The sequence below is a fragment of the Salmo trutta genome, chromosome 5 (genome assembly GCF_901001165.1).
Source record: "Salmo trutta chromosome 5, fSalTru1.1, whole genome shotgun sequence".
In the NCBI taxonomy this organism is placed as follows: domain Eukaryota; kingdom Metazoa; phylum Chordata; class Actinopteri; order Salmoniformes; family Salmonidae; genus Salmo; species Salmo trutta.
In genome coordinates, this window is record NC_042961.1 from 10,955,905 (window position 1) to 10,981,986 (window position 26,082).

At 42.7% G+C, this 26,082-nt stretch overlaps 1 protein-coding gene across 2 annotated transcripts in view; it reads left to right on the plus strand.

The window, feature by feature from the left end:
- LOC115193654 (attractin-like protein 1) overlaps positions 1 to 26,082 on the plus strand; it is a 341,916-nt gene that overhangs the window by 141,611 nt on the left and 174,223 nt on the right. For both annotated transcript variants that reach the window (XM_029752515.1, XM_029752516.1), the window contains 2 exons: positions 146 to 239; positions 18,508 to 18,560. In XM_029752515.1, coding sequence (XP_029608375.1) covers positions 146 to 239; positions 18,508 to 18,560 — 147 coding nt within the window. The remainder of the gene's footprint in view (positions 1 to 145; positions 240 to 18,507; positions 18,561 to 26,082) is intronic.

Consider the following 26,082-nt stretch of genomic DNA (forward strand, 5'->3'; position numbering starts at 1 on the left):
GAGCTACGGGCCGTATTCAGTCCTGTCTCTCTCCTGTCTGACTGGCTGACTCACTGGGTTGTGTGTTGTGCATCATTGTGAGATGACTGACGGTGTTTTCCTCTCTCTTTCTTTCTCCTCCATTTGTTTTCTTTGACCATGGTAGCCTGCAAGTGCAACGGACATGCCAATCTGTGCCAGGTGTCAACAGGGAAGTGCTACTGCCAAACCAAGGGAATCAAGGGAGACCAGTGCCAGCTGTGAGTACGATGTTTTATGCCTTAATGTACAGTTAATGTTTGTTCACCTTTTTGCATCATTCCACTACGAGACATATACTGAAGAAAATTAAGGTTCTTAAATGCTTTTTCCTCAACTCTTAAGGTTCCTTGGAGAACTCTTACCAAAATAAATAACCTTTGCGTTAAGGGTGGGGTTCTTGACATGGCATCTACTGTTCATCAGAAAATCTGAAAGGCCCATTTTGGTACTTAATGCAGGAAAAAATCTGTGTGTTGTTTTTTTCATTCTTGTAGAAAATGATGGTTTACACATTTATGCATTGGATGATTCTCATCGAGCCGGTTCCTGCCTATAAATATCTTGGCTTTTGGATTGACAAAAATGTGCCGTTTTAAAAAAACATACGGATGAGCTAGTTAAGAAGCTGAGATTTAAAGTGGGCTTGTTTTATAGGAACCGGCACACTTCTTGCTGGTATCACTGCTCTTTATTAAACTTTACGTAAAGATTTCTTCTTTTTTTCTCTCGTGTTATTCAATTGTTATCATGCACCTGCAACAAAGATAGCTCAGATGTGTGAGTGCCTTTTGAATATAGAAATAGATCACGCCTCTCTCTAAACAGCAGGAAACAGTTTGTACAGGCAACCTTCCTGCCAGCTCTACTTTAAAACCCTTGGATTCTGTGTACCATAGTGCACTTCTTTTTATCACAGGTGACAGGTTTAATACTCATCACTACAAACACAGTCATGGGTGGTACTGGTAAATTCACTGGAAAGGTACATTTACATTGTAGTCATTTAGCAGATGCTCTTATCCAGAGCGACTTATAGTTAGTGCAATCATCTTAAGATAGCTAGGTGGGACAACCACATATCACAGGCATAGAAAGTACATGATTCCTCAATAATGTAGCTATCTGTAGGGTCAGTGCTAGAAGGGGGGTTGAGGTGAAGAGGAGGATTATTTAAGATACTGTTTGAAGAGGTAGTGTATCAGGTATTTTTGGAAGAGTGGCAGGAACTTTGCTGTCCTAGCTTCAGGGGGAAACTGGTCCCATCGTTGGGGTACCAGGACAGAGAAAAGCTTGGACTGGGCTGAGCGGGAGCTGCCCTCCCGTAGGGGTGGGAGAGCCAAGAGACCTGAGGTGGCAGAACAGAGTGCTGGGGTTGGGGTGTGGAGTTTGAGCATAGCCTGAAGGTAGGGAGGGGCAGGTCCTCTTGCTGCTCCGTAGGCAAGTACCATGGTCTTGTAGTGGATGCGAGCTTAGACTAGAAGGCAGTGGAGTGTGCAGAGGAGCAGGGTGACATGCGAGAACTTGGGAAGGTTGAAAGCTAGGCGGGCTGCAGCGTTCTGGATAAATTGCAGGGGTCTGATGGCACAAGTGGGCAGCCCAGCCAACAGCGAGTTGCAGTAGTCCAGATGGGAGATGACAAGTGCCTGGACTAGGACCGCTTCCTGTGTGAGGTAGGGTTGCACTCTACGGATGTTGTAGAGCATGAACCTGCAGGCGCAGATCACTGCTTTGATGTTTGCAAAGAATGACAGGGTGTTGTCCAGGGTCACGCCAAGGTTCTTTGCACTCTGGGAGGGCAACACTGTGGAGTTGTCAACCATGATGGAGAGGTCTTTGAGCGGGCAGGCCTTCCCCGAGAGGAAGAGCAGTTCCGACTTGTTGAGTTTGAGGTGGTGGGCCGACGTCCAAGTTGAGATATCTGCCAGGCACGCAGAGATGCGTGTCGCCACCTGGGTGTCAGTAGGTGGGAAGGAGAAAGGTAGTTGATGGTCTCTCCTATCATTGCTATGTGGATGACAATGTGAGGATATGACAGAGCCAAGTGAGGGCCTAGAACTGAACCCTGGAGGACACCAGTAGTGAGAGTACGTGGTGCAAGCACCCTGGGAAATATGCAAATAAGGTTTAAAACTCTACAGCAGGGCTATTCATTTCTGATTCTGGTTTTGGACTTTTGTATGGTTCTTCAATGAACCATCCCATTTATGGTTATTCAGAGACCCATCAAATGGTTCCCCTATGGCATCGCTCTCAAGAACCTTATTTGGTGTAGGATGATTCTAGCTCCTACAATGTCAATGGTATATCCCACTAGTTGGGGATGAGTTGTGGGGCTGTACCCTCTCTGAACCCCCTTGCAGTGTCAGCAATTTGGCCCTTTGTTAATGTGCGTTTGGGGCCTTAGCCAAGGCTTTAATACCAGTAATGGGGTTGGCACAGGGGGCGCAGCACCCAGTGTGTTTGTTTGTGCCATCAGAGTGCCAGGCTGGCCCTGTGCTGCACTATAATACCCCTAAGTGCTTTCACCGGTGCGGTAAAGGCAGGGTGAAAAATGCTGCATCAATAAATCCTGGAGTGGAGAAGTGCACTGCTGTCACTGGTACTGTTATGTTCTAATGAGGCCTGCTCAACTCTGGAGGGCTCCTGTGTGTGCAGGTGTCCGAGGGATTGAGAGATTTATTAAGAGAATGAGAGTGCATGCATATATTGTGTATTATCGTTTCTCTGTGAATGTCAAGTCATGTGTGCACATGTATTTTGTAGCAGTGTCTTTTTAATGCTTTGAATATGAGTGAGAAGGTTTTGTTTTCCAAAAGGGACATCTCTCTGTCATTACCATTTGACCGTTGCTCCTTTTACAGGACTATCAAGCTGTGCGCTTTCCTGCACGCGCGCATTCACACTCGAATACAGCATTTGGTCTCAGCTATAAAGTACCTGTCACTTTAGAGCAAGCCTCATTTCATACTGCACACACATTATTACCATGTGACTGTCATGAGTTACACAACTGACCAAGGGGACGATGACTCCACGTATAAACACAAGCTTTTCTTTCCATGTCAAGCAGAGCACTTACACAGGCTGATTTGTGTGTTTTTGTTTTATGAATAGATTGCAATTTCGGATTAGATTCGAAAAGAGTTTTACATCAAGGAAACAAATGTAAACCGCTGATTTTAGATGTGTATTTGTTTGTTCTGGTTAACAGTTTTAGGCTGCTGAGATGAGGGGAAATTAGGAATAGTAGAAGGTGTTTCTGATGTTCCAAAGTGCTGATCATCAAAAATGTCTGGGCAGTTAGATGTTTCTGCCCACACTGAATGCCCTATTCAATCACTGAATGCCCTATTCAATCACTGAATGCCCTATTGTTTACAGTAGCTTCATGACTCCTCAAAAAATATGTTAACGGTATGAAACTAGGCCACAGAAAAAGAGATTCAACGTCAGATTGATTAAACCATGCATAGCACAAATGTTGTTGTTTTTGACCCGCAAAACTCGTAATGACACTCAAATCGAAAAGTTGGGGAATGGTGAACGTGGACGGTCACTGTTTTCCACAAATTTTGACATTTGTCAGCAACTTGGGAAAATAATTTCCCTCATCCCCACTTTCTCATATTCATTAGTCGTCCTTCACTCAGTCTTGAAGTGTTGTGAGTGGGAGCAGTTGACTTCCCGCGTGTATTTATATTTGTTCCCTGCACTGCCTGCGCTGTGCGACTCCTTGATTTGTCACGTACGCTTCCCATCATGCTTTCGCCGTCAAAACTATTATTTATTTTTTTCCAGAGAGCTTTCTCAAAATGGCTGTGTGTAATGGAAGACATTTATTTGCCATTTTGATTATGAACGATCGATTTCCCCTGGGCTGGCGGTAAGGCCCCCGTCTCTCTGCTTCAGCAGATGTGCACACTCTGACTGGCTGCAATAAAGGAACCATTAGCAAGAGCAGGGTTCCTCTGAGAATGCCAGACTGAAACTGTTTGTGTGTGTGCGTGTTGTGCGTGAGAGTGTGATGTATTACTTTATCTTTGTAGATGTAAGTATAGTGAGTGTGTGTGTTTGTCAGCCTTATATGTATGTGTGTGTGATATGTTCTCTGAAATGTCACATAAGAGTAAGCAAGGCCAGGAGTGGTTGTGTGGGGGGGGGGGGGGGGGGTTGTCCTTTGCTCCAGCGTTGGCTCACAGTGCCTTTCTCTGCTTAGATCTGCAGTGTGGACATCGTGCTTGCTGGCCCACTGTACAAAGCCTAGACACACACACACACACACACATATTTTACACTCTTCTCCAAATGTATTAGGACATTGAAGCGAAAGCTAAATATTTGGATCTATGCTCCAGCATTTCCGTACAGAATGTAAGGTTTTATTTTCATACATATCTGTTTTACCATTTAGAAATGAAAACATTTTATGTACAGTTCAAGTCAGAAGTTTACATACACTTATGTTGGAGTAATTAAAAAAAAAAAAATCAACCACTCCACAAATTTAATGTTAACAAACTATAGTTTTGGCAAGTTGGTTAAGACATCTACTTTGTGCATGACACAAGTCATTTTTCCAACAATTGTTTACAGACAGATTATTTCACTTATAATTCACTGTATCACAATTCCAGTGGGTCAGAAGTTTACATGCACTAAGTTGACTGTGCCTTTAAAAATTTGGAAGGAGACACGTTCTGTCTCCTAGCGATGAACATACTTTGGTGCGAAAAGTGCAAATCAATCCCAGAACAACAGCAAAGGACTTTGTGAAGATGCTGGAGGAAACAGGAACAAAAGTATCTATATCCACAGTAAAACGAGTCCTATATCGACATAACCTGAAAGGCCGCTCAGCAACGAAGAAGCCACTGCTCCAACACAATGGGACTACGGTTTGCAATGCACATGGGGACAACGATTGTAGTTTTTGGAGAAATGTCCTCTGGTCTGATGAAACAAAAAATAGAACTGTTTGGCCATAACTACCATTGTTATGTTTGGAGAGAAAAGGGGGATGCTTGCAAGCCGAAGAACATCATCCCAACCGTGAAGCACGGTGGTGGCAGCATCATGTTGTGGGAGTGCTTTGCTGCAGGAGGGACTGGTACACTTTACAAAATAGATGGCATTATGAGGATTTTTACTAGAATTAAATGTCAGGAATTGTGAAAAACTGAGTTTAAATGTATTTGGCTAAGGTGTATGTGAACTTCTGACTTCAACTGTATCTTGTCCCCCCATTTGAAGAAGTCATAATTGTTTGGAAAAATTCACATATAGTGAGTGTATTGAAATAGTCCAAAGTTGAGTATTTGGTCCCATATTCCTTGCACAACTTGTTGGATGTATTAGTGGTTTGTTTTGGTTCTGTTTTGGATTATGTTCTGTCACTTTTGTTGTTAGTAAGAATAGAAGATGTTTCTGAACATTTCTATATTCACGTGGATATTCACGTGTGCTGAGCACTGAGCTATAATAAGAATGGTGTGGAGAAGAGACAACGGTGTGGAGCAGACCAGGTGACTGAAGAGACAACGGTGTGGATCAGACACAGTGACTGAGAAGAGACAACGGTGTGGAGCAGACCAGGTGACTGAGAAGAGATAACGGTGTGGAGCAGACCAGGTGACTGAGAAGAGAACACGGTGTGGAGCAGACCAGGCGACTGAGAAGAGACAACGGTGTGGATCAGACACAGTGACTGAGAAGAGACAACGGTGTGGAGCAGACCAGGTGACTGAGAAGAGATAACGGTGTGGAGCAGACCAGGTGACTGAGAAGAGAACACGGTGTGGAGCAGACCAGGCGACTGAGAAGAGACAACGGTGTGGAGCAGACCAGGCGACTGAGAAGAGAACACGGTGTGGAGCAGACCAGGTGACTGAGAAGAGAACACGGTGTGGAGCAGACCAGGTGACTGAGAAGAGACAACGGTGTGGAGCAGACCAGGCGACTGAGAAGAGAACACGGTGTGGAGCAGACCAGGCGACTGAGAAGAGAACACGAGATCGAGAGGGATAGAAAACAGCTGCTTCGTGAGCCTGAAAATGTGATTGATAGTTGGTATTCAGCAGTCATAAACATATGCCTTATTTACTTTTAATAACTCCTAAAATAGGGATTTTTGTCAGACAGCAGCAGAGCTTTAGAGATGAGATGATGACTTGGAATGAAATTATATTCATCAAATAAAACACATTTTATTAAAGTAATGTGAATGAATTCTGATTAATAAGTGATAAGCAGTAATGGACAGTCTCTACCATCATGGAACATCATGTTATGAATAGTTTTGTTGTTATACAGCATTCAACCCACATAATGCATAGTGCATTTAGGGTTCTGTGTTCGGTTGGCGTTAAGGCGGTTAGTTTCAAACGCACATTAGTTAGCAATTTTGTCATGTAAAAACTGTCGCACTGGCATTTTACACCCCTAACGCCATGTTCGACAATTTACTTGTTCTAATCACAACCAGCCGTGATTGGGATTCCGATAGGGCAGTGCACAATTGGCCCAGCGTCGTCTGGGTTAGGGTTTGGCCGGTGTAAGCCGTCATTGTAAATAAGAATTTGTTCTTAACTGACTCGCCTAGTTAAATAGAGGTTAAATAAAATAAATAAATAATGCAATTATATCAGCTCGCTGAAACATAAAACAGTAATTTTCTTTCCCCATTTTGTTTTATTTGATTAAAAACTAAGCATAGCCTCCTCCCCCTCCTCTCAATGAAGGCAGTTTTCTTTTTGTCCTGCCAAATGTAATCAAGTATATGCTGGTCAAGACCGTTGATAAAGTGTTTAGCTTGTGAGACCTCTTGGAAATGAATCTTAATCATCAAAGCTTTATTAAAAGCTTTATTATCAAGTTTGAGAGGAGCAAAAATTAGCTGACATTCTCTTTTTATCTACAGTGCATTCGGGAAGTATTCAGACCCCTTGACATTTTCCACATTTTGTTACAGCCTTATTCTAAAATGTAATCAATTTGTATTTTTTTCCCCTCATCAATCTACACACAATACCCCACAAAGCAAAAATATGTTTAAAAAAAAAATCTTTGCTAATTTATTAAAAATAAGCAACTGAAATATCACATTTATATAAGTATTACTTTACTCTGAAGCACCTTTGGCAGTGATTACAACCTTGAGTCTTCTTGGGTATGACGCTGCAAGCTTGCCACACCTGTCTTTGGGGAGTTTCTCCCATTCTTCTCTGCAGATCAAATGTATTTATATAGCCCTTCTTACATCAGCTGATATCTCAAAGTGCTGTACAGAAACCCAGCCTAAAACCCCAAACAGCAAGCAATGCAGGTGTAGAAGCACGGTGGCTAGGAAAAACTCCCTAGAAAGGCCAAAACCTAGGAAGAAACCAGGCTATGAGGGGTGGCCAGTCCTCTTCTGGCTGTGCCAGATAGTGATTATAACAGAACATGGCCAAGATGTTCAAATGTTCATAAATGACCAGCATGGTCAAATAATAATAATCACAGTTGTCGAGGGTGCAACAAGTCAGCACCTCAAGAGTAAATGTCAGTTGGCTTTTCATAGCCGATCATTGAGAGTATCTCTACCGCTCCTGCTGTTTCTAGAGAGTTGAAAACAGCAGGTCTGGGACAGGTCCTCAGATCCTCTCAAGCTCTGTCAGGTTGGATGGGGAGCGTAGCTGCACAGCTTTTTTCAACTTTCTCCAGAGATGTTCGAGCGGGTTCAAGTCCGGGTTTTGGCTGGGCCACTCAAGGACAAGCCACTCCTGCGTTGTCTTTGCTGTGTGCTTAGGGTTGTTGTCCTGTTGGAAGGTGAACCTTTGCCCCAGTCTGAGGTTCTGAGCACTCTGGACCGGGTTTTCATCAAGGATCTCTCTGTACTTATAGACGTCTATGTTTGGAGCAAATCGAGGCTGGTCCACGAAAAGACCACATACTCTTTCTACCATATCCTATATCTGATACATGATCTATGTTAGATTATTTCTTTGACTGAACATTCTAAAGCCTCTATTACAGCAAAGCAAAGATTAAAAACAGCCAAATTTGTGAAATTGTTTACTTGACATGTCGTTGCGTGAGATTTGGTGCTTACGGAATCAGTATGCTATTAAACAAGCACTCAAACAGGCAACAGAAGCAGGATCTGTCTTTGTTTATGTAGAAATATTGATGATTTATAAAGCCAAGCACATTTAAGTTAGGCTATTGATTAGAGATCTAATTAAGTTCGGGTTTTCTCTCCTCACTTTTTTTCGACAATAAGCCAAGGGCTGTTTTCTCATCTCCACATTCTGCTGCTGCCTCCGGCATTGTTCTCAACACCAATATGCTGGTTAACTCTGCTATTATGCACATAGCAACATAATCTGAGAAAAGACGCAAATTCCTGCTCGACTAAAGAAATCTCGGTCCACCAACAGCCTATTGACCTAACAATCGACTAGTTGACTAAACGGGGTCAGCCCAAACCTACACACAATACCAAAGCGAAAACAAATGAAGTACAGAAATACCTTGTTTTACATAAGTATTCAGACCCTTTGCTATGAGACTCGAAATTGATCTCAGGTGCATCCTGTTTCCATTGATCATCCTTGAGATGTTTCTACACCTTGATTGGAGTCCACCTGTGGTAAATCCAATTGATTGGCCATGATTTGGAAAGGCACACACCTGTCTATATAAGTTCCCACACTATAGGAAAGATTGTTTGGTATGGTTTAGAAACTTGGGAACCAAGCTGGAGTTATCACTGTGGCCCTATCACCTGGACATGTATCTTCACATCTAGAATAAAAACCTAGAATGTCTAAAACCTTCACGTCTAGAATAAAAAAATGTATTGGGAAAAAATGCAGAATTACAGGTTTGGAAAAAAACTACTGCCGTCCGAATCATCCTTTGGAATAAGTGACATTCTGGAGTAATAATTACAACCAACGTTCTCTAGTGGTAATAGTCCCGTGCAAATAGGTCTTTGGTCACGTGCGTGCGATGCATACATGTCACATACAGAGAACAAGGGTTGAGGGAATAGGGAATGTTTTTCTTAAACAAATGAGGGATTTCAATAACAGAACTTTTCAGTCATAAATTACTGATATTACCGTAATTTCCGGACTATTAAGCGCACCTGAATATAAGCCGCACCCACTGAATTTAAATGTTTTTTTTTTATTTTGAACATAAATAAACCGCACATGTCTATAAGCCGCAGGTGCTTACCGGTACATTGAAACAAATTAACTTTACACAGGCTTTAACGAAACACGGCTTGTAACAAAAATAAATTGGCTTTAACGAAACATGGCTTGTAACAAAAAATTAAAAATTAGCAGTAAGCTTCAGTTGTCTTTTTGCACTGAGTCAATTCCTCACGCTGCTGTTTCCAACGTCTTATCATCGACTCATTAAGACCAAGCTCCTTCGTGCAGCAGCTCTATTTCCTTTTCCAACAGCCAGATCAATCGCCTTCAACTTGAAAGCTGCATCATATGCATTTCTCCGTGTCTTAGCCATGATGAGGGTGACAAAATGACTACCGTAATCAGAATGATGGGAAGTTTGAGAGCTCTCGATTTAATCTAAACAGTAAACAAAAAAGTTGTTTGACCTTAACCCGTTCGGCAATTTCATTGGTCTAATGAAAGCTTCATGCCGCCAAAAAACTGAGCACGTCACAGAATGTGTTTTTTTGGAGAAAAAAATTTGAAAGCGGGAAAAATCCATATATTAGCCGTGTCATTGTTTAAGCCGCGATGTTCAAAGCGTGGGAAAAAAGTTGCGAATTATAGTCCGGAATTTACGGTATGATGCAGCTTCAGCAACATGGACAGCGCGATAAACGCTGATGTTCTATGGTGGTCGCTGCAGCAGGGAGTAGAGGGAGACAATTGGTGCTAGTCACATAGTCACTTGCTGTCTTTTTTTATTTTTAATTTTTTTACACAGCTCTTCAAGTCAGCACAATCAAATCATTTGCTGGTCAGACTCCCTCTAGTCATTTGTGTGTCTTAATTATTTAATAAAACTGTGTGCTTAAAGCATCAGACAAGCTCAGTGAATATAGTTGATTTGATTAAACACATAGGATGTGTCAATATATGGAAAAATACACATTTAAACATGTCAACCAATCGATTTCGTCGAAAGAACAGACAACTCTTGGTCAACTGAGATCTTTTTTAGTCAGGGACAGCCATAGTGTAGATTTATTAGGGGGAAAAAATGTTGAATCCATTTTAGAATAAGGCTGTAACGTAACAAAATGTGTAAAGAGTGAAGGGGTCTGAATACTTTCGAATGCACTGTAGGTATGTATGCTGTCTCTGTTACAAGTATTTCACTACACCCGCAATAACATCTGCTTAACACGTGTATGTGACCAATATTGATTTAATAAAATGTTATTGTAGGCAGGCCTACATTATTTAGCCATGCTTTGGACGTGCGTAAAACCTCCTCCATGATGTAGCCCACGTGTCCATACCCATCATGAAACAAGAGAACCTTGTATTTAGAAGTTATTTTCCTCAAACAATTGTTTGTATTTTCTTTTTCATATTTTTAAAACCCAAGCCCTCCGTAGGCTGCCTCAAAACTTGAGACATCTGTGGCGTTGTGTTGTGACAAAATTGCACATTTTGTCCCCAGGACAAGGTGCACCTGCGTAATGATCATGCTGTTTAATCAGCTTCTTGATATGCCACACCTGTCAGGTGGATGGAATATCTTGGCAAAGGAGAAATGCTCAATAACAGGGATATAAAGAAATGTGTGCACAACAGTTGAGAGAAATAACCTTTTTGTGGTTATGGAACATTTCTGGGATCTTTTATTTCACCACATGAAACATGGGATCAACACTTTACATGTTGCGTTTATATTTTTGTTCAGTGTAGATACTGTACATTAAGTGCTTTCATTTCTAAACGGTAAAACAGATACTGTATGTATACAAATGCACTCAAATAAAAGGTGACATTCTCTACTGTCACCTCATATGAAACATTTCATCTCAAATCCAAAATGCTGGAGTATAGAGCCAAATGAACTGTCCAAATAGATATGGAGGGGAGTGTATGTAGAATGAATTGTGTCCTTCCTTCATTTCCACTTGCAAGATGAAAAAGGGAGAAAAAAAGGACCCATGCAGGTCCACTTGCACACATTACTCTTTCTCTCTCGCGCTCTCTGTCTCACTCTCTGTCTCGCTCTCTGTCTCGCTCTCTTTCTCACAAACAGACTGTTGTGCAGTATTTTGTCTCTGCACCGTTGCCTATGTCTGATTGCCAGGAGCTGGGCACATGGTGCGAGGCGGGACGCATGATTGGTTTCCAGTCACACATAGAGCAGGGGAATAAAGTATGGAGCCTGATGCTGTGTGTGTGTGGGTTCAGTGTCCAGGGTGGGAGGTCATGGGGTGAGGTTAGTGGGTTACGTAGTTACTGTAGGGTCATTGTAGTGCCAGGGGAGGGCTGTGGATCTAGGCCACACAGCCAAATTGGAACAAGAAGGAAAGAAATCCAATTCCTATTCTTATCTCAACACCTGTCACACAGCAAGATGCTTTTCAACCTCTGGAATGCTTCCCTGTTTTCAATTTCTGTGTGTGTGTGTGTGTGTGTGTGTGTGTGTGTGTGTGTGTGTGTGTGTGTGTGTGTGTGTGTCAGGGTTTCCGTTAAGAAAATTTGGCGCCGGACAATTGACCGGCAGCATTTTAATTTACCAGAAATGTAAGATATTTACTGTAACCATATGCATTGTTTGTGTAACCTGATTAGGGCGTCCACCCACGGTTCTCAGAATGACAGGAATCCCATTCAGTTTAAGGTAATTCATCTTAACAGAACATGCAACTCTGATGCAACAGCGTGCGATTAGCGATTTGAAGATGTTAGAATACTAAGCTGTCCTTAAAGTCAATTCAATTGAATTGCCAAAATTATAAAGCCTAATTAGCTTACTTCTGTCTATACAGAAATACATAAAATCATTCAAAATAGGCTACTACACCTGAAAGCATGATTTGGCCACAGAGGATCATTAGCTTCTTTAAAAAAAAAAAAAATGGTGGATTGTTTTAATTCGCATTGCCTAAGTTACAGTCGGAAGGGCCTGTAATTTTGGGCAGAGCGCGCTGCAAATACCAAGTAGATGATTGAGTTGCGACTGTCAGTGAAAAGCAGAGAGACCCAGCCAGGCAAATCGCAATATTTAAATATTCAATAGCGGGAAAAAAGTTTGGAAAACAAATGGCTATTGCTGTAAAGAGAAGACAATGAAAAGACTCCAATCTGTCTTACTTCTCAAAATTCGGAACTTAATTGAGTGGAAAGTATTGGCACCAGCGGAGAACTTCGGCCATATCCCTATTGCGTATGCATATTCACGGTCTTTATCATTAGGTCAGTGCCACTTTTGTTTGTTTTTGGACAATAATTTCCCCCTCCAGGTTAGATGTATTTGTCTCCTCTTTTCGTAGGCCGATTACATGCATCAGACAGCGTTGTTTTTATTGGTCTGTTTGTCAGTGTCAGCAGAATAGGCTACCCTGTCATTTTTGTCATAGAAAAACATATTCGGCTAATGTCTCCATATGAAGTGTAGTAGAATTGCATGAAATGTATCTAATAAAGGCCACATTTTCCTGTGCAAAGAAAGGAGAAGAAATGTAGGTTATCTGATATAGCCTGTAGCCAAGGTTACTCTAAACCACTACGCGGTGCAGGCTTTTTTGAGAACAGTGATTGCGTTATACAATCTGAAGGTATTCAGATCCCTTGACTTTTTCCACATTTTGTTACATTACAGCCTTATTCTAAAATGTATACAAATAAAACACAAATCTTATTAATCTCCACACAATACCTAATAATGAAAAAGTGAAAACAACAGGTTTTTAGACATTTTTGTAAATGTATTAAAAATAAAAAACATACCTTATTTATATAAGTATGCAGACCCTTTGCTATGAGACTCAATTGAGATCAGATGCATCCTGTTTCCATTGATCATCCTTGAGCTGTTTCTACAAATTGATTGGAGTCTACTTGTGGTAAATTCAACTCATTGGACATTATTTGGAAAGGCACACACCTGTTTTATATAAGGTCCCACAGTTGACAGTGCATGTCAGAGCAAAAACCAAGCAGACCATGAGAAACAAGATTCTCTGGTCAGATGAAACCAAGATTGAACACTTTGGCCTAAATGACAAGCGTCACATCTGGAGGAAACCTGGCACAGTCTCTACGGTGAAGCATGGTGGTGGCAGCATCATGCTGTGGGGATGTTTTTCAGCGGCAGGGACTGGGAGACACGTCAGGATCGAGGGAATTATAAACGGAGCAAAGTACAGAGAGATCCTTGATGAAATCTTGCTCCAGAGCGCTCAGGACCTCAGACTGGTGGCGAAGGGTCACCCTCCAACAGACAACGACCCTAAGCACACACACAGCCAAGACAACTCGGGTTGCTTTGGGACAAGTCTCTGAATGTCCTTGAGAGGCCCAGCCAGAGCCCGAACTTGAACCCGATCGAACATCTCTGGAGAGACCTGAAAATAGCTGTGCAGCGACGCTCTCCATCCAACCTGACAGAGCTTTAGAGGATCTGCAGAGAAGAGTGGGAGAAACTCACCAAATATAGGTGTGCCAAGCTTGAAGCGTCATACCCAAGAAGACTTGAGGCTGTAATTGCTGCCAAAGGTGCTTCAACAAAAAAGGGGCTGTAAAGGGTCTGAATACTTATGTAAATGTAATATTCCAATTTGCAAAATAAAAATAAAAATTATGGGGTATTGCGTGTAGATTGAGGGGGAAAACAATTGAATCCATTTTCAGTAAGGCTGTAAATTGTGGAAAAAGTCCAGGGGTCTGAATAGTTTCCGAATGCACTGTATATACAAAAGTATGTGGAACCCCTTAATACACCTGCTGACAGGTGTATAAAATCGAGCACACAGCCATGCAATTTCCATAGACAAACATTGGCAGTAGAATGGCCTTACTGGCGAGCTCAGTGACTTTCAACGTGGCACCGTCATAAGATGCCCCCTTTCCAACAAGTCAGTTCGTTAAATTTCTGCCCTGCTAGAGCTGCTGTGATCAACTGTAAGTGATGTTATTGTCTAGGAGCAGCAACGGCTCAGCCGCGAAGTGGTAGGCCACACAAGCTCACAGAACGGGACCGCCGAGTGCTAAAGCATGTAGCACGTAAAAATTGTTTGTCCTCGGTTGCAACACTCACTACCAAGTTCCAAACTGTCTCTGGAAGCAACGTCAGCACAATAACTGTTTGTCGGGAGCTTCATGAAATGGGTTTCCATGGCCGAGCAGCCGCGGCAGGTAGCCTAGTGGTTAGAGCGTTGGGCCAGTAACCGAAAGGTTGGTGGATCGAGTCCCCGAGCTGATAAGGTAAAAATATGTTGTTCTGCCCCTGAACAAGGCAGTTAACCCACTGTTCCTAGGCCGTCATTGTAAATAAGAATTTGATCTTAACAGACTTGGTTAAATAAAAAATAAAAAAACCAATGCCTAAGATCACAATGCCAAGCGTCGGCTGGAGTGGGTTAAAGCTTGCCACCTTTGGACTCATGAGCAGTGCAAACGCGTTCTCTAGAGTGATGAATCACACTTCACCATCTGGCAGTCCGACGGACACATCTGGTTTTGGTGGATGCCAGGAAATAGCAGCAACTGTAAAGTTTGGTGGAGGAGGAATAATGGTCTGGGGCTGTTTTTCATGGTTCGGGCTAGGCCCCTTAGTTCCAGTGAAGGGAAATCCGAGCCAGGCGTAATCCAGTCCCCGACCTCACTAATGCTCTTGTGGGTGACTGGAACCAAGTCCCTGCAGCAATGTTCCAACATCTAGTGGAAAGCCTTCCCAGAAGAGTGGAGGCTGTTATAGCAGCAAAGGGGGGTGGAATGGAATGAGAGATGTTTGACAAGGAGGTGTCCACATTCTTTTGGTCATGTAGTGTATTCTTAGCCTAAATTATGACTATCCAATCTACTCATGACATTATAAATAGTAGGCTATCTTACATAAGTCTGCCAATTCGAGGATGCATGAACTGCTTTATTATAAAGGATAATTTTTATGGTGAAAATTAGCTTCCTGAAACTTGAAACCCACGCACTGAATATGTTAGAATAACTGTCCACGTTTCCTTTTCCTCAGCTAACAAGACATGTAACGAACAGCAATATCACTGGCCTTTGTCAATCTACTGTCCCCCATAGTAGAAAAGTGTACCAATTTTATTGGTCATCTTGTCTTTCTGTGCAAGTAACAAATGGCCTATTCCAAACGGACTCTGGGACAGTTGTGGGGCAATAGATCCCAAATGTATACAACCAATAAGCCAAGGTTACATCCAATTAACATTAAAAAAAACAATACGATTCATGCAACAGATCAGATTGTGCCTTTTGGCTATTGAACAATGAAAGAAAGTTGATTTGAAAACCAATAGAACATGAGAAAAAAAGGCTACTAGTTCCAATGGCCTATGGAAGTCTTTTATAAAAATGTTGCCGTTTGGTTGGATCTTGGCTAGGCTTTTTTGAAGCAAGATAAGACATGCCTCATATGTAGAAAAAAGTTCAGGTTTCAAATAATTAAGTATATGTTTTGAAAATGCATACTGCCTCCAGCTCATTGCAAAGTGGTGTGTGACACGCTGAAGCCTGCCTAGTTGCCTATGCACATGAATGGCGAATGGGAAGCTCGCTTCAATTACCAGTTGAGAAATAAAAATAGTAGCTCTTTTATAATTGTGGCATCAAAACTGTTTTTTACACCCGATTGCCTTCAGAAATGTTGTGCTTTTTGTTGTTGCCAAAAGCCAGCTATTACCATCTAACGGAAATCCTGGTGTCTGTGTACAGTGTCTGTGTACAGTGTGTGTTCAAATATGTATGTGTTTGTGAGTATACTGTGTATTCTTGTGAGCGTCTGCCTGCGTGCAGCAAGGCAGGGCAACTTTTGATGGAGGGAGATGTGAGCATTAAGTGGTAGACAAGGGAAATTTGCACTGAGCAAATAAATGTCAAGTTAAGTGGCTGTTGAAATTGCCTCCCTGTGTGGAGCAGGCAGCATCCAAGCGTTGCTGTCGGGGAGAAAATAAGACATAAAAAGCAGAAAACCGTCAGCCATGACAGATTTCATAAAACACTATGATAATCTCTTCAGATGTTTTTTCCGGTCAAGAAAAGTAATGGATAGAGCCTCACTGGTTGGTCTTCAGGGGAACACTGATCCCAGTACAGCCAGTGTACCTAAATTACTAAGTCATTCTTGTGTTTGAACTGTGAAATAACTGATAGCTAGCCAGCAGGAACCAGCTTGATCGCGTGATAGCTCACATTCTGTTTCACTTCGAAACGTGAGTGCAGCGCTCCGTCTGGTTGACCAGTCAAACTGATAGTATCCCTTTCTCAGTGAAATCCAACACATTTCTCCATGTGTTGTATTGGATGTTTTAACCTTTTATTTAACTAGGCAAGTCAGTTACACACGAAAACGCAAATGCCCACAGCGACCTTTAATCTCCGACCTTCCGCCCTCTGTTACGGCTCAAAAAGAAAGCCATGCTGAGGGTCCACTGTGGCTGAGACTGTGGCAGCTTAATAGCAGATGAAGTGTTCCTAAGGACAGTGGTGCTTTTCTCTCTGAGTGAGAGGCAGCCAGACAGACTGCAGAGAGACTGGTGGAAGGAGGCCAGGGTGGTCCTCCATCTTGGCACCATTACCACAGGATAAGCTGCTTAATCAGCCAGCCCCTAGATGAGTGTCGTGTTTAAGTGTTAGTGTTCTCTGGGGAGACGGAGAGTGGGGCCCCTTTTAAAGTCCCCTTTGTGCATCTTAACACAACTGTCATGTTCCTAAGATTTACTGAGGACAAAGATAATTGTTTGGAAAATATTTTTGTCTTGACCTTGTGTAAGTGGAATACAATTGGTTTCAAACTCTTATACTCACAAGGCCGTATAACTCTGCTGTAGCCTCTGTGTGTTTAAATTCAAGTTCTCTTGAGCTGTTTTGTGGGGTTGTTTTTCACAATGCCAACTATAGGAACCGTACATAATGAATAAAGCTCTGTCTTTGGCTATGAAATATTCATTAATGCTACTTTATGACCCTCCTAACAAGGCTTGTCCAGCCACTGAATGGAATTCAGGTATTTTTATGTATAAGCACAGGGAAGTGACCGTTGCCTACATGATTTATCTTTATAAACTGGTTGGTTCGAGCCCTGAATACTGATTGATTGACAGCCGTGGTATATCAGACCATATACCACGAGTGTGACACATGTATTTTTACTGTTCTAATTACATTGGTAACCAGTTTATAATAGCAATAAGGCACACTGGGTGTTTGTGGTATATGGCCAATATACCACGGCTAAGGGCTGTATCCAGGCACTCTGCTTTGTGTCGTGCTTACAAACAGCCCTTAGCTGTGTTATGTTGGCCATATACCACACCCCCTCTGGCCTTATTGCTTAAGTAACCACTGCATGACCAGCCTTGCAAACAGAGCCATTACCTCTGAATCCATTTATTGACTCAAGGGGCAGATTTGACAATGTATCATGTGTGTTTAGATAGGCTTGTCAAAGTGGTGGAGTATGTATTTACAAAGCGATGGTTTTACGCGCTGTTGCCCTTTCCAAGGTACCGCCCTGGGTTTTGTAGAAGTTGGGTTATGGCAATAAACATGGGTGTTTGGACTGCAGTAATGACCCCTGGCTCATAAACCAAGCCAGATGATCAAATGCCACCTACCACAATCACCATCATGCATGGTACTCCGACTCCCCATAGTCTGCGTTCAGTTCTCCGCCTGCTTTTTAACAACATTGTCTTTGTAGTGGAGTCAAGACTTCCTGATTGCCTTGACAAACAGGGTCAAATGAAGGATTTGTTGAGTTTTACACACACCTGACTGGGGTTGCTAAAGACCACTTGTGACTTGGATCATATTTTTCAAGCCTCTATTAGGTCCTAGCTGCCCTCCCTCTTCTTTTAGTAGCATTCAAGTTGTTCTGAGCTGTCTGTAGCTTACTAAATCCCCTGCTGCCCAGTACACAGACAGACACATGGCTCCTGCCCCGGAGCAGAACAGAGAGGTATCGTCAGACAGGGCTGTCAGGGGAAATCACCTCATCATAACCAGGGAGAGGACAGCACCTGAAGCAGCACACAGTAGTGTCACCTCAGATAGCACCTTTACAAACGGCTTCTCAGGACACTCCTCCCTGGCCCAAAATAACCCTCAGGGATGATGTTATTAACAGTCTGTGATAGGACTGTGATGTCTTTGGCAAGGTGACATATCTGTTGTTAAGCTCATTGTTTTATGTCTTCCATTCTTCTCTCTCTCCCCACTCTCTTACCTCCCCCCTCTCTCTCTCTTGCCCCTCTCTTACCTCCCCCATCTCTGTTACTCCCCTCTCTCTCTTTCTCTCCCATTGTTGCAGTTGTGACTCCGAGAACCGTTACCTTGGCAACCCCCTCAGAGGAACGTGTTACTGTAAGTATCCCGCCGCTGCAGCCCCACCTGAGTCGCTCTTGTATTTTCGTCCTCCAGATCTTGCGTTTGTCCTATTTTTTTTTTCATTTTTTTACACATACATACATATACACACACACACACACACACACACACACACACACACACACACACATGCGCCTGGTCAGTTGCAGCATCTCACACAACTGCACATCCCTGTGACCTTTGCCCTGCACTGAGGGTGGGCGAAGCAGATGGAAGCATTTACTCTGTGGCAGGCGTATGGCAGTAATCAACTGCAGCTTTGTCTGGCTCTAAACTTGATTTTACAGATTTGGAGCTGGAGATGGTAGCAGGGTTTAGAGGGACTTCTGTCTCCAGATGTCAGTGTCAGACCACTGGCCTCATATTGATTTTAATCATTTGCAGCAAATGTGTGGTTTTTCAAGTTAAAGTACATGGGGGGAATGTTTTACTGAAAACAGATTCTCGCTGACATCAGCCGGTAGAAGTTGGTAGACTAACCACGGTTGTAAGGCTAGCTGTTTAGGAACAAAGTTCAAGTACTGTCACTTCCAATAGTAATCCAGTTGAGTGTAGTCATGAATTAGTGTAGTTCTATATGAGAGATCGTAATCCATTTTAGTGTAGTCGTGAGTTAGTGTAGTTCTATGAGAGGTTGTCAATTGCAACTTGGATGTTAGTGGTCAGGAACTCAATGGTCCATCAAGTATGCCTTTGATCAGAACAAATGCAAACTATTTTTGTCGAAGCTATACTCGTGAATGCATACGTGAATGCATACATTTCATACATTTTTTTTTTCTCCAATACTGGTCCCCCGTGGGAATCGAACCCACAACCCTGGCGTTGCAAACACCATGCTCTACCAACTGAGCCATACAGGACTTACCTAGTTTAAAACTACCACCACAAATTGCATGTATTTGAAACATTAATTTCAATAGTTGATATTCAGAATTGCTTTATCTTTATATTGTCAGATTCTAACCAGCTTTAGAAAGGTTAAATACATGTGCCTGCATCAATCACGGTAACACTCTCTGTCTCCTGTTATTCATGAGAGATGGTGTCTGTTCAGCTGACTGGCATGTGGCATCATGTCTAAGTGAGGAGGGCACTAGATGGCACCCTCGCTGTGCTGTGTACCCACACTTACCAGGAGGACGTGGGTCCGGAAATCACTTCCATCACTATGGTCACTTCGAGAGCTGTCTATCTGTGTAACTCTGTTTGGCTACAGACGGTGTCTCCTGAGGGACATGCCATATCCTGATCATTCCACTGCGTCGGTTGAGAGGGTTCAAAGTCATTATTAGCTTGTCCATTTGCTCCCTAATACAGCCAAGGAAGCACACAAATACTCTAAATGTTACATTAGAAAGACATTTGTTTCCTGTGTCCCTTCATCAAACCTTGTTATATCAAACAGAAAAGTGGCTGTAAATCATCTATTAGCATGCCATTCAGATTAGAAAACGACCGATAATCGGCCAAGCTGTTATAGTCTATCGGCTACCGGCCCTTCTCTATCGGCTTTGCCGATTTAGTCTCGCTACATAGCAAGGCTGCTACTATGCCGCTCACCGCTTGAGCCACGAGCACTGCACAATGCTGAAGAATGTCTAGTTGGGAAAATCAGCAGTAACAAGCTCACTCATTCTCCAACAAAATGGTGCAGTATTGAGAAATGGATGAATTGACAAAGTGACAAATCAACCTCCTGTCGCAAATATTAGTTTAATAATAAGGCTTGTGATGACGTGCCCAGACACACATGCAATAAGCAAGCTAGCTAAGCAGATAGCTATGTTACCTGTTAGCAAAGATTACGATAACAAACCCGTTCTAGATAAACATGGTGCTAAGATGTCAGATAGGAGCTAAAAGCCAACTTAACTAGCTAACTTTAGCTGGTTCTAATTTTGAACAGGCATCATTTTCAACACTGAGCCATCTGACTTGCGGAGTAACGTTAGCTATTTACTGGCGTGCTGATCTGACCAAACGCAATCGTATTCATACATTGACAGTTGTTAGTCAGATTAGATGATTGTTGTAATAGGGTAAGAATTGTTTCAAAATGCCAGTATAAAGATTGGCAATATACTCAAGAGTCTTCCTGCATGTTTATAGACAACCATAGATTAGTGTGCGTGTCCGTGTCCGTTCTCACTTCTCAAACTATGGGCAGATTTGAGTCATTCAGACAAAACGTGCATCGTTGTTTCATCTTTTTTTTATGCACATTTATGGCTTGGAAGAAAATGTGACTAATTTCGTAAAACTAGGCGTATGTCATGGGGGGAAAAAACTACCGGGCCCCTAACATAGAAATCAGAATGTTTCAGATTTAAATAACGTACTGAACAATGTATTATTAAATGTACTAACTATAAGCTTCTGCTGCTCTATACTACAATTGTGCAGTTTCTAGTTTCCACCTTCATCCTTTGCCTATATTAACAGTATTGCAAACATTTTTGGTTCCTTATGTTAACAAAAGCTGTGTGTCATGAGATGTTTATGATGCTTTATTGTAAATAACTACACAATTGGTAGTTATTTTTTTAAATATGATATTGTAGTCCGTTTTAATGAAGAAATTACCAATGATCCATGTTTCAGATTAAATAATTTATTACCAATTCTTATAAACAAGGCTAACCCTCTTCTGCCCTATGCATAATTCCTAAATATATGCCTAAATAACATACCCACAATATAAAAAAAATCCTGAACTATGTGGACTGCAGGCATAAATGTGGTACCTACAGAGAACAAGCATCTATGAAACTGCAACTCTAGCGTCAAGGCATTATGTGGGCATTCCTGAGTAAGTTCAACCGGAGATAAACCATAACAGAAAATACTCTGAAACAGTATTTTGCTCATCCCCGGGCAGGCTTGGGTGGAACGGGTTAAGGCATTTGTCCTTGTGTTTGTTCCCTGTAAACTAAAGTCAGAGGTTACACTGCACCAAGAGCCCAGCATAGAGCCTTCTTGTGCTCAAACTCATTTATGTCTTTCAAGTAAATATTTTTAGCTAACTGATTTTCAATTGAAAGGACGGCAAGGCTGTTCAACCTGTCTTGGCACATTGTAGATCTTAGATAGTTCTTTATAAGTTTCAGCTTACTGACGGCACGTTCACCTCTAGCAACGGTTACAGACATTGTACAGAAGATTCGCAGTGCAATGTACACACCTCTCCATAAATGCTCTGCAGCTGCATCTTGTGGATGGCATTTGGGAGCTCTACAGGAGAATGACCATCTGAAAAAGTTGCACTTCATTTAGATGTTGCACTTCATTTTCAAATCCATCTGTGAGATCTTTTGAGTACTTGTTTCTCAATTTGTGGCAAGATACACGTATTAGGTTTTCAGTCATTTTCTCTGAGCCTTTTGGTCCTAGACTTGGCGCTCCGGTACCGCTTGCCGTGCAGTAGCAGAGAGAACCGTCTATGACTTGGGTGACTGAGTCTTTGACAATGTTTTATGCCTTCCTCTGACAACGCCTAGTATATAGGTCCTGGATGTCAGGAAGCTTGGCCCCAGTGATGTACTGGGCTGTGTGCACTACCCTCTGTCGCACCTTACAGTCAGATGCCAAGCAGTTGCCCTACCAGATGGTGATGCAACCCGTCAGGATGTTCCCGATGGTGCAGCTGTAGAACTTTTTGAGGATCTGGGGACCCATGCCAAATCTTTTCAGTCTCGTGAGGGGGAAAATATGTTGTTATGCCCTATTCACAACTTGGTGTGTTTGGACCATGATAGTTCGTTGGTGATGTGGACACCAAGGAACTTGAAATTCTCGACCCGCTCCACTTCAGCCCCTTCTATGTTAATGGGGGCCTGTTCGGCCCTCTTTTTCATTTTCCTATCACATTGAGGGAGAGGTTGTTGTCCTGGCACCACACTGCCAGGTCTCTGACCTCCCTATAGGCTGTCTCATCATTGTTGGTGATCAGGCCTACCACTGTTGTCTCGTCAGCAAACTTAATGATGGTGTTGGAGTCGTGCTTGGCCACGCAGTCGTGGGTGAACAGGGAGTACAGGAGGGGACTAACACGCACCCCTGAGGGGTCCCAGTGTTGAGGATCAGCGTGGCAGATGTGTTGTTGCCTACCCTTACCACCTGGGGGCGGCATGTCTTGAAGTCCAGGATATAGTTGCAGAGGGAGGTGTTTAGTCCCAGGGTCTTTAGCTTAGTGATGAGCTTTGTGGGTACTATGGCATTGAAGGCTAAGCTGCAGTCAATGAACAGCATTCCCACATAGGTGTTCCTTTTGTCCAGGTGGGAAAGGGCAGTGTGGTGTGAAATTGAGATTGCGTCATCTGTGGCTCTGTTTGGTCGGTATGCGAATTGGAGTGGGTCTATGGTTTCTGGCATGATGGTGTTGATGTGAGCCATGACCAGCCTTTCAAAGCACTTTATGGCTACCGATGTGAGTGCTATGGGGCGGTAATCATTTAGGCAGGTTACCTTTGCTATCTTGGGCACAGTGACTAAGGTGGTCTGTTTGAAACATGTAGGAATTACAGACTCGGTCAGGGAGAGGTTGAAAATGTCAGTGACTACACTTGCCAATTGGTCTGCGCATGCTTTGAGTACAAGTCCAGGTAATCCGTCTGGCCCCGCAACTTTGTGAATTTGACCTGTTTAAAGGTCTTGCTCACATCGGCTACAGAGAGCGTGATCACACAGTCGTCCGGAACAGCTAGTGCTCTCATGCATGCTTCAGTGTTGCTTGCCTCGAAGCGAGCATAAAAGGCATTTAGCTCATCTGGTAGGCTCACGTCAATGGGCAGCTTGCGGCTGGGTTTCTCTTTGTAGTCCGTAATAGTTCTCAAGCTGTGCCACATCTGACGAGCTTCGGAGCAGGTATAGTAGGATTCAATCTTAGTCCTGTATTGACTCTCTGCCTGTTTGATGGTTTTTCTGAGGGCATAGCGGGATTTCTTATTAGCGTCCATATTTGTGTCCCGCTTCTTGAAAGCGGCAACTCTAGCCTTTAGCTCTGTGCCGATGTTGCCTGCGTTAAAGTCTCTAAACAGATTTAAGTTTGCCTGCGTTAAAGTCTCCGGCCACTAGGAGTGCCGCTTTTGGATGAGCATTTTTTTGTTTGCTTATGGCCTTATACAGCTGGTTGAGTGCGGTCTTAGTGCCAGCATCGGTTTGTGGTAGTAAGTAGACGGCTACGAATAATATAGATGAGAACTCTCTTGGTAGATAGTGTGGTCTATAGCTTATCATGAGGTATTCTACCTCAGGCAAGCAATACCTCGAGACTTCTTTAATATTAGACATCGCGCACCAGCAGTTATTGACAAATAGACACACATCCCCGCCCCTCTTCTTACCAGACGTAGCTGCTCTGTCCTGCCGATGCATGGAGAAGCCAGCCAGCTCTATTATCCGTGTCGTCGTTTAGCCACGTCTCGTGAAACATAAGATATTATAGTTTTTAATGTCCCGTTGGTAGGATAGTCTTAATCATAGATCATCCAGTTTGTTTTCCAATGATTGCACTTTGGCCAATAATACAGAGGGTAGTGGTGGTTTACCTACTCGTCTGCGAATTCTTACAAGATACCCCGCCCTCCTCACCCTTTTTCTCTGTCTTTTCTTCACGCGGATGATGGGGACTTGGGCCTTGTCTTGACAAGCAGTATATCCTGGAATGCACGGTGGAATTAGAGTATGATAGCTAAGGTGATGGAGAAAATGTTGGCATTTAATTGCAAATATGCAGACTGAGTCGAAAAGAGAACAGGCTGTTGTATAAAACACCTGTCTCTGGATTGCATCTTCAAACTAAGGCAGCCATGGCATCTGTTACAGAGTGGGAGAAGCGTCCATCCATGTATGTGGGTAAGATAGTCTAGCTAGCTACATTTTCACATATTACACATTTCTAATTTTGTCAAAGTCGTTTTCATTTCAAGTTAAAGCTATCTACTCCGATTTCAGAGCACTCGTCTGAGTGTGCCATAGCGAAGAAGAACTGATGAATTTACAAATGCTCAACACCCGTTGAATATGGCTGGTGTCAGTAAACGTTGGCAAAAAAGCGGAATTAAATTGTTGCCAGCAACAATTAGGGTGAGTAAAATAGTCAGAGTGAGCTGTTTTTCGCCCATTTGTGTCTGGAAGTAGCTAGCCAACGTTAGCCAGTTAGCTTGGGTGCTTGACTGCTGTTGTTTGGTCAGAACGCTCCGAGAGAGAAATGCTCTGAATTTACGAACAGACAATCTGACAATGCTCTGAGTTTTCAAATGCCCAGAACACACTCTGGCACTCCAGATTGAATTCACGAACACACCCGTAGTATAAACCAACCTTTAGTCTTGTAATCTTTGGTTATTTAGTACATGGCCTCACATGTGAATTCTTAAAGAGCTGTGTGGGGCTAAACTTAAGAGGGTGTGAATGATGCTGTATGGGTGTAGAGAAAGAAGAGCTCTCCAGTAGGTGTACCAAAACATTCAAGGGACATTTTCTCAAAAGTCAGGTTACGACTTTCAAAACAGAATTACTTTCCCATTGTTCCTCAACTGTAGTGTATGATATACCATTTTTTAGCTCTGAGTCTCTACTTTTATCCATCCATTTTTTATTTATAAAAAAAACACAATTTCACAAATATCATCGCCATTGAGCTAGTTCTCATAGTAGCAGTAAACAGCACCAAGTGATATGAGAGACGTGAAAGGGAATGGAGTTACAGCCTCACTCTATCCAATCGTAGCAGTAGGATCACGTTAAAACCCGCCCATTTCTTGACAGATAGTTGAACTATCCAAATTAGTTGTTTTGAATTTCTTCCTGGCAGCTGAGTTTGTTTTTCTTCCTGATCACAGAAACCACAGATGTCAAACCAACAGCAGTGCCTATATGATGTCTTAATTTACCCAGTTTATCGAGAGATTTACCATTGAAATAAAAGTATTACCTTTATGTTATGTACTTAGATTTGTAAAAACAGTCCAATTCATTTTGATTAAAAAAAGATGCATTGATGTGTGCATGGCTGTCTCTGGGAAATTTAATTTGATGATATTGAATTATCAGCCTAAAATATCGGACATCGACAAACACCCCCAAAAATCGGTACTGGCCCTAAAAAATCCATGTCGATCGTTCTCTAATTCAGATTTCACAGTGGACATGGAGGATGAATAACAGCTGTATTTGAGGTCTGTGAGAAGGTGTGACTGATTTTAATCCTAACAGGCAGAGTCATCAGCAAAGCTGTCGTTCACCTCATATGAGCAACTCGCTGTTGGCTGGGCTCCCCGCTTGTGCCATCAAACTCTTGCAACTTATCCAGAATGCTGCAGCCCACCTGTTGACCAACCTTCCCAAGTTCTCCCATGTCACCCATGTCACGCTCCTCTGCACACTCTACTGGTTTCTAGTCGAAGCTCGCATCCACTACAAGACCATGGTACTTTCCTACGAAGCAGCAGGAAGAACTGCCCATTCCTACCTTCAGGTTATGCTCAAACCCTAC